This window comes from Saccostrea cucullata, unplaced genomic scaffold, assembly GCF_032062105.1.
Source record: "Saccostrea cucullata isolate Sc308-1 unplaced genomic scaffold, CSIRO_AGI_Scuc_v1 ctg9615, whole genome shotgun sequence".
Lineage (NCBI taxonomy): Eukaryota > Metazoa > Mollusca > Bivalvia > Ostreida > Ostreidae > Saccostrea > Saccostrea cuccullata.
Genome location: NW_026924939.1, coordinates 1 through 12,214, shown reverse-complemented (window position 1 = coordinate 12,214; position 12,214 = coordinate 1). Strand labels below are relative to the sequence as shown.

The 12,214-nt window shown below is 34.0% G+C and overlaps 1 protein-coding gene across 1 annotated transcript; it reads left to right on the top strand.

The window, feature by feature from the left end:
• Window positions 1–216: 216 nt before the first annotated feature.
• Window positions 217–10,485, top strand: LOC134267662 (b(0,+)-type amino acid transporter 1-like). The gene is made up of 3 exons (XM_062749871.1): window positions 217–359; window positions 2,054–2,155; window positions 10,177–10,485. The coding sequence occupies exons 1-3, from the start codon at window positions 230–232 to the stop codon at window positions 10,461–10,463; spliced, it is 519 nt and encodes a 172-aa protein (XP_062605855.1). The 5' UTR covers window positions 217–229; the 3' UTR covers window positions 10,464–10,485.
• Window positions 10,486–12,214: the final 1,729 nt, after the last annotated feature.

Genomic DNA, 12,214 nt, shown 5'->3' with positions numbered 1-12,214 from the left:
ATTTATGCCAGTTTTCCAGGATGAAATATTTTTTGAACGTTTGAACATTAAGACACTCTGCGGTTTTAGTTTTTATAATGATAGTCCACGAACCTTTTCTGACCCATTTGTATTTCTTCCCTGAAAAATTATATTGGATGATCACAAATTATTTTTATTATAAAATACAACCAACCTCTATTATTTATTAAAATGAAATGGTAAACTTTTGTTTGCAGATAAAGATGGAATGGAACTTAAACAAAGACATACAAACAGTGAAGAGGGTCCGAATGTAAAAGTAGATGTTCAGGCGATCAAGCTTAAAAGGAGTCTGGGCCTTATCAGTGGTACCTCAATCATCGTAGGAACTATCATAGGTGAGGGAAAGTGGGTGAGAAATAGAACAAGAGGCCCATGGGCCACATCGCTCACCTGAGAAGCTTTGACCATTCTGTTCTTTACCAGATTTCACCCTTGTTATACATAATGCATCCCCACCCTACCCCACTGATAATAATTTAGACATTTTGAAATCTACACTACCCCATGATCCTTCCATGGGCACATATGTTTCAGCTTTTTTGGCCCAGTGGTTCCTGAGAAGAAGATTTTCAAAGATTTTTCCTATATATTTCTATGTAAAACTTTGATTCCCTATAATGGCCCCGCCCTTCCCCCGGGGGTCATGATTCCTACAATTTAGAATTTACACTACCTCAGAATGCTTCCACATAAGCTTCACTTTTTCTGGCCCAGTGGTTCTTGAGAAGAAGGTTTTCAAAGATTTTTCCTATATATTTCTATATAAAACTTTGATTCCCCATTGTGGCCCCGCCCTTCCCCCGGGTGTCATGATTTGAACAATTTAGAATCTACATTATACCAGGATGCTTCCACATAAGTTTCAGCTTTTCTGGCCCAGTGGTTCTTGAGAAGATGATTTTCAAAGATTTTTCCTATATATTTCTATGTAAAATTTTGATACCCCATTGTGGCCCCGCCCTTCCCCTGGGGGTCATGATTTGAACAATTTAGAATCTACACTATACCAGGATGCTTCCACATAAGTTTCAGCTTTTCTGGCCCAGTGGTTCTTGAGAAGAAGATTTTCAAAGATCTCTCCTATATATTTCTATATAAAACTTTGATTCCCCATTGTGGCCCCACCCATCCCCCGGGGGTCATTATTTGAACAATTTAGAATCTACATTATACCAGGATGCTTCCACATAAGTTTCAGCTTTTCTGGCCCAGTGGTTCTTGAGAAGAAGATTTTCAAAGATTTTTCCTATATATTTCTATGGAAAACTTTGATTCCCCATTGTGGCCCCGCCCTTCCCCCGGGGTCATGATTTGAACAATTTAGAATCTACACTATACCAGGATGCTTCCACATAAGTTTCAGCTTTTCTGGCCCAGTGGTTCTTGAGAAGAAGATTTTCAAAGATTTTTCCTATATATTTCTATATAAAACTTTGATTCCCCATTGTGGCCCCGCCCTTCCCCCGGGGGTCATGATTTGAACAATTTAGAATCTACACTACCCCAGGATGCCTCCACCTAAGTTTCAGCTTTACTGGCTCAGTGGTTCTTGAGAAGAAGATTTTTTAATGACCCCACCCTATTTTTGTCTTTTCTTGATTATCTCCCTTTGTGAGGGGACTTGGCCCTTCATTTTAACAATTTAAATTTCCCTTTACCCAAGGATGCTTTGTACCAAGTTTGGTCAAAATTGGCCCAGTGGTTCTTGAGAAGAAGTCGAAAATGTGAAAAGTTTACAGACGGACAGACAGACGGACAGACGGACGGACGACGGACAAAATGTGATCAGAAAAGCTCACTTGAGCCTTCGGCTCAGGTGAGCTAAAAAGAGTGGACGAGAGAATGATCAAGAACTTTTTCATTAATATGCATCTAAGTTAATTATTTAAAAGTTATATATTAATATATTGAAAAAGTAACACTGAAAAGATGTTAATCAAAAACTAGATACTTTTTTCTATATATATTCTAAAAATGGTCGATTGCATGTTATCCTCATTCACATTTCTCAACAATTGAATCGTTTTAGGATCAGGAATTTTCATTTCTCCTAAAGGAGTGCTTCAGGAGACAGGATCTGTAGGTCTTAGTCTAATAGTATGGACAGCAGGAGGACTTTTATCGCTGATGGGTAATGTTACTTTAATTGAATTCTAGCTAGGTTTCGTAAGACTGAATTTACAGTGAGTTGCACATGATGGGTAGAGAATTCAGTCAGCGAATCGTTTCTTTAATAAAGATTCATTCCAATTTTATATTGATAACACAAAGTTTATAGCACAATTATACAAGAAGTATTAGTTTTGAATGAAATATGTGTAGATAACAAACAGTTACAAACAGTATTCGAGCTCATAAGTCCATTAAAGCTGACAAGAATTCTTAAAAACGCAACATTTTCATCTATGTACCACCTGTTTTATATATTTGGTCAGTTTATGGATTTCTAAAAACTATGCTATCGGAGATTTGTACATGTCGACAGCCAGGCTAGAAAATCACTCAAGTGAAACAAATGCACCAATCTTTATATAGCAGGTACAGGTAGCAAAAACATTCAAATTAATATGGCGGAATCGAAGAAATATGGCAAACAAAGGCGTACAGGAATGTAGTAAGTCGTGCGAAGATGAAAAATGATGCCTTTTAAGAGTTAATGTCAGCTTTAAACATTGCAAAATAGGAGCATAGCAAACACGAACATCCAAAACATTAGAGGTGGGATTAGGTGCCATGGAGGAGTGAGCATGTTTTTTACTTTAACAATCAAAGTTTTCTCTTGTTTAATTGTTCACGAACAAAAACTGTCCGATATTGTTAATTAAGTGTCCTTATTATGTTCCCCAAACGAAGTTGGGGAACATATTGTTTTTACTCTGTTTCTTATTATTATTATTTTTCTTCTTCTTCCTGGGTACTTTTTTGTCCGCGAGTGATCTTGTAAACTGTTCACCCGAAGTAGGTAAAACCTTTTTAGGGTTAGTAGGCATGTTATGTAGATTTGCGGAATCAAGGTCATTTTGCGCGCACGTGCTTGCAAGAGCGAGCACGTGCAACACGTTAAATGGCCAATATAATGTATATTGCCTTAACTTTTCTATTTCTTGATGAAATGCTTTGAAACTCATAAAGTAAGGATATATAAGTAGCATAGACAAGATGACATGGTCAAAATAGCAAGATCTCACGCGCATGCACGTGCGCTTTGCTCTGATTGGCTAAAACTAAAGTCTCAATATCTTTCTTGTTTTTTGACGAAATCCTTTGAAATTTTGAACATAGCCATGCATTACGATATCCTACAACATGGTATATAGCAATTATCATGAAAACACGTGTATGCACGTGCGATGCAATCTGATTGGCTGAAACTTTAAAAAGCTATAACTCCCTTGTTTTTCAGCCAACCAGGATGAGATTTAGAACACAGACAGACATAATAGACTCCTACAAGAAGTTATAGTCATTATGCACATGCATGCACGCGCGTGCACGTGCGCTTTGCTCTGATTAGCTGAAACAAAAATCTCAATATCTTACTTGTTTTTTGACAAAATACTTTCAATTTTAAAACATAAGCATGTCTTAAGACGTCCTAAAATATGATATATAAAAATTTTCAAGAAACCACGCTCATGCATGTGTGCTGCGATCTGATTGGCTTAAACTTTAAATGCCTATAACTTTTTTGATTCTCAACAAAACAGGATGAAATTTAGAATATGAATAGATATGACGGATTCCTACATTATGCTACTATCAAACTTGAATGCAAGGAGATGCATGCACGTGTGCGCGCGCAATGCGTTAAATGACCGATTTACTTGATATAGTCGTAAATTTTTTATGAAACGTTTTGAAATTCAAAGAATAGAAACATATTAAAAGTGTAGTCACGATGATATGGCTTTCATGCATTGCACCTGCTCGCGCGTGCAATGCTCAAGTGACTAGTATACTTGATATGGCCGTTAGTTTTATATTTCTTTATGAAATGTTTTGATGACCTTGACCTTTGACCTTGACCTTTGACCCTGACCCAAAGGTCACAATCCAGCTCAAGTTCGTAGATGTATTTACAAATCTGACTTTAACAAATGCTAAGAATAAATAAGTCAACCCCCCCCCCCCTTCTCCTTTAAAAAAAAAAATCAATAGCAAGATAGAAAATTTCTCTGAAAATCAATCGACACCTCGAATCGACATAAAATTTCACTTAAGGTGCAGAAAATACTTCATAGAAAGTTTCCTGAAAGTTTTACGGTAAGTCTCTAAAGTATATAGAATTTATGAATTTTTACGGCATAAATTACAAATTCTGTCGTGTTTGAAATTTAAGTGCAGACGAACAAAGATATGATATAAACCTTATAAAGCCTATTTCTCCAGATGACATTAATAGCATTCAATTCTACTGATATGAATTTATATTTTAATACCAAGCATTCTTCTTTTATTTTACCTTTGAAATTTATCTGAATTTTTTTTAGAATTACGCAATCCCCCGAAATAGCGAGTTTTGGTATATTAAAAAGCAATACACGTTTCTTTCCCCTAAAACATCAGGTATTTGAATTCATGAAAAAAATATTAATGAAGGGGTGTTAAACAATACCTGTCACATTAGCTGGCACCAAAAAACCAGGGTACGTACACGACATTTTCTGATTTTTTTGCATCTGCAAATAAGGCTACCCTCAAATCCACGTGTTTTCAATGTCTTTATAAACATCTCAAAAGCACCCCAGGAAGTAGCATCCTATACCCTGAGAAAATAGTTCCTGTCTAAACACTTTATTTATTTACAGAGTAGATAAAATTTCTTAGGCACATGTACCAGAGTTGTCAAAATGGCCTGGAAGGAAATTAAAAAAAAAAAAAAAAACTCTCAAAAGAAAGGAAAATCGGCCTTATATGTATGGCACTACAATTGACTAAGTTCATTTTGATTGGTCAATTACCGGTGTGGTACCCTTACATGTAGTTGCCTGAACCCAGTCCTGTCTTTCTGAATAAAACCAAGTCCGAGCCCGATGTAAAAATCCTGGTAGAGAAATGAGAATTTGAAATTTTCTGTCTTATTATGTTCCCCAAACGAAGTTTGGGAACATATTGTTTTTACTCTGTTTCTTATTATGTTCCCCAAACGAAGTTGGGGAACATATTGTTTTTACTCTGTTTCTTATTATTATTATTATTATTAGGGTCTTCCGTCTCCAACGGAAGACCCTTCTATTATTCTATTGTTTCTTCTTCACTTTTATTATTCTTTTTTTTTTCTTTACAATTTTTGTGCAGAAGATTTCTCGAAGACGGCTCGATCGATTTTGTTCAAATTTTCAAGGATTATGTGTTTCTATCTGAAGTTTGTACCCCCGGCTCAATTTTGAAAAAATCACTTCCGGTTGGAAGTTATCGCCCTTTCAGTGATTTTTAGAGGGTCTCCTTGTCCATGAGTAATCTCAAAAACGACATTAGCTAGAGAGCTGATATTTTCAGCGATGATAGACGACACATTTGTGATTTGCACATTGGATTTAAAATTTTTCAGAAAGGTCTAATATGGAAGCTCGGTAGGGGTCAAAATCTAGGACACGAATCATGAGTGAATTTTCGAGACATTTTTTATTATATCTTTTAAAGTATAATTATTTTGTTAAGACATAGTGAACAAAATTTGTGCAGAATGTAAAGATCTTTAATACGATATCAAAAAAAAAGTGCTGACTCATCACATTAGAGGCCAAAAGGGGCTAAAAGTCTTTTTTCGATAACTCTTTAACAGTCAATATTTTGTTATACATTATTGAAGCAAAAATGTTTATCTCAACAATCTACAACTGTATATTATAATTTTAATATCGTATATCACATGATTAGGGGCCAAAAGGGGCCAGAATGCTAAATCTTTGATGCTTTATATCTCGAAAGTGAGAAATATTTTGACAAGTAATGTTGAACAAAAGATGTTCAAAATCATGTTCTGAACAGTATGCAACCTTTCATTTTTCGCTAAACGTCCCCATTAGGGAGTTGAAGGGTTGGCCCCTAAATATTTCTTTTGCAAATAACTCGAAAACGAAAATAAATCTCTGAATAGTTGTTGAACAAAAAGTGTTCAAAATCCTAAGAGCTTCAAGATGAAATCAAGAAAAAGGGGCTGGGCACTTAACTTAGGGGCCAAAAGGGGCTAAAAGTCTTTTTTCGATAACTCTTTAACAGTCAATATTTTGTTATACATTACTGAAGCAAAAATGTTTATCTCAACAATCTACAACTGTATATTATGATTTTAATATCGTATATTACATGATTAGGGGCCAAAAGGGGCCAGAATGCTAAATCTTTGATGCTTTATATCTCGAAAGTGAGAAATATTTTGACAAGTAATATTGAACAAAAGATGTTCAAAATCATGTTCTGAACAAAATGCAACCTTTCATTTTTCGCTTAACGTCCCCATTAGGGAGTTGAAGGGTTGGCCCCTAAATATTTCTTTTGCAAATAACTCGAAAACGAAAATAAATCTCTGAATAGTTGTTGAACAAAAAGTGTTCAAAATCCTAAGAGCTTCAAGATGAAATCAAGAAAAAGGGGCTGGGCACTCAAATTAGGGGCCAAAAGGGGCTAAAAGTCTTTTTTCGATAACTCTTTAACAGTCAATATTTTGTTATACATTACTGAAGCAAAAATGTTTATCTCAACAATCTACAACTGTATATTATGATTTTAATATCGTATATTACATGATTAGGGGCCAAAAGGGGCCAGAATGCTAAATCTTTGATGCTTTATATCTCGAAAGTGAGAAATATTTTGACAAGTAATGTTGAACAAAAGATGTTCAAAATCATGTTCTGAACAAAATGCAACCTTTCATTTTTCGCTAAACGTTCCCATTAGGGAGTTGAAGGGTTGGCCCCTAAATGTTTCTTTTGCAAATAACTCGAAAACGAAAAAGAATCTCTGAATAGTTGTTGAACAAAAAGTGTTCAAAATCCTAAGAGCTTCAAGATGAAATCCAGAAAAAGGGGCTGGGCACTCAAATTAGGGGCCAAAAGGGGCTAAAAGTCTTTTTTCGATAACTCTTTAACAGTCAATATTTTGTTATACATTACTGAAGCAAAAATGTTTATCTCAACAATCTACAACTGTATATTATGATTTTAATATCGTATATTACATGATTAGGGGCCAAAAGGGGCCAGAATGCTAAATCTTTGATGCTTTATATCTCGAAAGTGAGAAATATTTTGACAAGTAATGTTGAACAAAAGATGTTCAAAATCATGTTCTGAACAATATGCAACCTTTCATTTTTCGTTAAACGTCCCCATTAGCGAGTTGAAGGGTTGGCCCCTAAATATTTCTTTTGCACATAACTCGAAAACGAAAAAAAATCTCTGAATAGTTATTGAACAAAAAGTGTTCAAAATCCTAAGCGCTTCAAGATGAAATCAAGAGGAAGGGGCTGTGCATTCAAATTAGGGGTCAAAGGGGACTAAAAGTCTTTTTTTCGATAACTCTTTAACAGTCAATATTTTGTTATACATTACTGAAGCAAAAATGTTTATCTCAACAATCTACAACTGTATATTATGATTTTAATATCGTATATTACATGATAAGGGGCCAAAAGGGGGGGGGGGGTAGAATGCTAAATCTTTGATGCTTTATATCTCGAAAGTGAGAAATATTTTGACAAGTAATTTTGAACAAAAGATGTTCAAAATCATGTTCTAAACAATATGCAACCTTTTATCGTTCGCCAAACGTCCCCATTAAGGAGTTGAAGGGCTGGCCACTAAATATTTCTTATGCAAATAACTCAAAAACGAAAAAGAATCTTTGAATAGTTGTTGAATAAAAAGTCATCAAAATCATGAGAGCTTTCAGATGATATGAAGAAAAATGGGCTGATTTCTAATGTTTGGGGCCGTGAGGGGCCAAAAGTCGATTTTTTAAAAGTCTTTAATGTTCAATGTCTTTTTTCAGATTATGGAAAATCATTATTTTAGAATGAAAATCTCAATCAAAATTTTATCTCATCTTATCAAGAATCGGACGGAAGACCCACTCGTTGCTCGCAACGAGATCGTATCTAGTTATTATTATTATTTTTCTTCTTCTTCCTGGGTACTTTTTTGTCCGGGAATGATCTCGTAAACTATACATCCGACTAAGGTGAAATGTTTTTAGGGTCAGTAGACATGTTATGTAGATTTGCGGAACGAAGGTCATTTTGCGCGCACGTGCTTGCAAGAGCGTGCACGTGCAACATGTGTAATGACCGATTTAATTGATATAGGCGTAACTTTTTAAATTTTTGATGAAATGCTTTGAAACTTATAATATAAGGATATAATAGTAGCATAGACAATATGACATGGTCAAACTAGCAAGATCTCACGCGCATGCACGTGCGCTTTGCTCTGATTGGCTGAAACTAAAGTCTCAATATCTTTCTTGTTTTTTGACGAAATCCTTTGAAATTTTGAAAATAGCCATGCATTAGGATATTCTACAACATGATATATAGCAATTACCATGAAAACACGTGCATGCACGTGCGCTGCAATCTGATTGGCTTAAACTTTAAATAGCTATAACTCCCTTGATTTTCAACCAAACAGGATGGGATTTGGAACATAGATAGATATACTGGACTACTACAAGAAAATATGGTCACCATGCACATGCATACACGTGCATGTATGTGCGCTGCAATCTGATTGGCTGAAACTTTAAACAGCTATAACTCCCTTGGTTTTCAACCAAACGGGGTGGGATTTAGAACATAGATAGATGTAACGGACATCTACAAGAAGGTATGGTCACCATGCTCATGTATGCACGTGCGTGCACGTGAAAAGAGCAAAATAAATAAAACACTTGAATGAGCTTATCTTTTTAATACTTTTGGATTAAATACTTTAATATTAAGTATATTAAAATATATAGATTGTGTAGACAAGATGATATGGTCATTACGCACATGCATTCACATGCGCACGCAAAATTTGAATGAACTTGGTACACTTCTGGGTAAACGTTATTAAAGTCTTAAATGCATCGAGTTTGTCTTATTTAATGAAGCTTACAGGGAATATGGCACCAAAAGGGAGTTGGGGAGCGTTTGGGGAACATCTGTAACGGTCCCCGTTACAATTAGCACTAGTTTTCATTTATCTACGTTAAAGTGCTTGAATGTTCTTTTAAATGTAACTCATCTGTTTTTGAGAATAATCGTAGTCTCATCAAAGTTCTCGCACCATGATCTGAACAAAATGGAATCTATACTTTAGCTATACAACGAAACAGAGGCTTCTTTGTTTTAATGTATATTTATAATAACCCTAACAATCCGAAAGATATGTGTATTTCCAAAATAAAGCTGAATGATAAACTTATACAGCAAATACATTCGTACAGAATTTGAAATGAAAATGCACACTTATATTTCGGAATTGGATAATGTTCGTTAGTTTTGTATTTTAACTCAAAAATAAGTAAAAATCAAGTGAAACATAATTTAGATATATAATAAAGAAATAACATAAAATATATTTGTAAATTTGGGCACCCTTAGCTGTATAAAATGCTCTTGCAACATAACCTCGTGCTTTTGCAAAGCGTACAATGTTCACCAATACTATAATATAAATGATAATTCAATAATGATTAAAACTTTATTTATTCATGATGACATACATGTATGCTGGTTTTCAAGATGGTCCTGCTTAAACTTTAGTATCTCAAATACGCTGAATATGTAGAAGTGAATATTTTTTTGCAAGCACTGAAAGGAAATACCAATTAGTAGACTGTTAATTGCACGTGTAATTAATGATAAGCAATTTTTTAAAATGAAGAAATAATTTCTGTCATATATTAGACTGCAGACATTTATTTTTCACAACTTGTTATCGAACTACACATAAAAGATTAGTTTGCTGTATTTGGAATGTTCTTTTTTAATATTTCGGGAAAAACAGAAGAATACATCATTATCACATGTGTAGATGATTCAACTAATTTTGTTTAAAATGAAATAAAAAAAAGTTAGCAGGATATTTTTTTCATTATACTCTTGAAAAATTTGTGTCATTAAATGTTGCTCTAATATTAAGAAAACTGTTTATTAAAATTTAGGTTCGCTCTCTTATGCTGAGCTTGGAACTTTGATTACAAAGTCAGGCGGGGAATACCCGTACATGATGGAAGCCATGGGGAGAGTTGTGGCTTACCTGTTCGCTTGGACCAAGATCATTGTACTCACCCCGTCCTCCATGGCCATCATCTGCCTGACTTTTGCCGAATACTTTATTACTCTGTTTGACTTCTGTGGAGAGCCTCAAATACCGAAGAAAATTGTTGCCGCGCTAGCTATGAGTAAGATGCTAGTATCGAATAAAGAAACTTTTCACATTGCGACATGAAGAATACAAGAGTACAATTCAACAGAGGTCTATTTCATTTTTATTAATTTTTTTGTCGTAATGAATATAAATTATGTGATGTCCACTAGATAAACTAGACCTTAGAATTCTACTGAATGAACATACAGAAAGAGGTTTTGCCTTCAGCAGTGTTAATTTCTGTGTCAAGCGATATCTGGCTTAACTCCCAAAATAATTTTACTAAATAGACAATATCTTTTTCAAAACTTCAATTCGCAATATTGAAAATATTGAGGAAAAAAATGTGTTTCACTTCGACAACTTCTGAAATACATTAAATCTAACTATAAAACATTGAATATACCCTAATATACATGTATATACCTCATCATGCTTTATGCGATTCAAATATTTTATAACTCATTCCATCAAACCCTTCATACATAGATTAAACTTTGTGACTATAACGAATATATATTTTTCCAACATATTTTCCCGTTCTTAGATGATTGCTTATTACAATCAATGTCTTTTTATAGTTTTAAGATCCTTTTGGATAACAGATGATTGACAATTTAATGCAAATAATTATTTCTTTTGGTAAAATCCATACATAAAGAGATTAAAGGAATGAGCCTTGGAATATGGAACTACATACAGTATGAAAAAGTATATACAAGAAGATATTCAATATGTATACAAACTTCGTTATCTCGAACCTGATGGGACTGAGAAAAAACTTCGAGATTCCGAGGATTCGAGATATCGAGGGTCAAATACTTAAAGAATATGTGGTTGGGACTTTAACATCACTTCGACATATCCATGGTATTCGAGATATCGGAGTTCGAGATACCGAAGTTCAACTGTAATTGGGTATGGATTATATTTCAGGTATTAAAGTCAGATAAAAAATTAAGAGTTTTTATAAAATACTAAAGTATGCAGAATATGGTACTCCTACATAGAATACGAAAGTCATGAAGGGACACGTCAATTTTTCAAAAAAGTACAAATTAATTCGAGATCTCGAATTACACAATCCGTTCCCACGGATTATCAATTCGTACCCTCGATTTATCATTCGAGATATCGCGAATTACATATATTTCTTCGCCACAATTTACTAATTCGTTCCCTCGATTTTTAATTCGGGATCTCGAATTACATAATTCGTTTTCACAGATCAATAATTTAAGATTTCTATTTGTAATTTGAGATCTCGAATTACACAATCCGATCCCACAAATCAACATATCATTCTAATAATTTTGATAAACCATTTTCTCAAATTTCATTACATATACATATATACATATATCCGAGTACATGTATAAAGGCTTGGAAAATCCAATCCTTTGTATCAATTAATGCGTTTTATGTATTTTGATTCAGCAACCGGTCGTTCCGATTTTTAAGTATTTTTAAGTCAAGTATATATATTTTAGGAAAAATAATTACACAGGGCCCATGTTTACTTTTACTAGGGCTTAATTTCAATGATTCAAATATACATGTAACACAGAAATCTAAGACTTTTTTGTACAAATATCAGTAATAGCATATGGATTTGAAAAATGTTCATGTAATTTTCTCATTTTTGACTGAATTTACACTGTCTATGTAATAAAAAGTAGGATATAAACTAATCCATATTCTTTTCATTAAACCCCTACTGCAATAACCGATATGTACTAAAAAAGTTAATGTAAATTTACATTCCGAGGGGAAATTTTTTAAACTGAGAAATGAATTACAATCCGAGACAACGGATTGTGTAATCTGAGGGA

Excerpts from the sequence above, each read along its gene's own strand:
- LOC134267662 (XM_062749871.1), top strand. The coding sequence starts at position 230 with ATGGAACTTAAACAAAGACATACAAACAGTGAAGAGGGTCCGAATGTA. Across the intron at positions 360-2,053 it reads CATCGTAGGAACTATCATAG|GATCAGGAATTTTCATTTCT; the intron begins GTGAGGGAAAGT and ends GAATCGTTTTAG. Across the intron at positions 2,156-10,176 it reads AGGACTTTTATCGCTGATGG|GTTCGCTCTCTTATGCTGAG; the intron begins GTAATGTTACTT and ends ATTAAAATTTAG.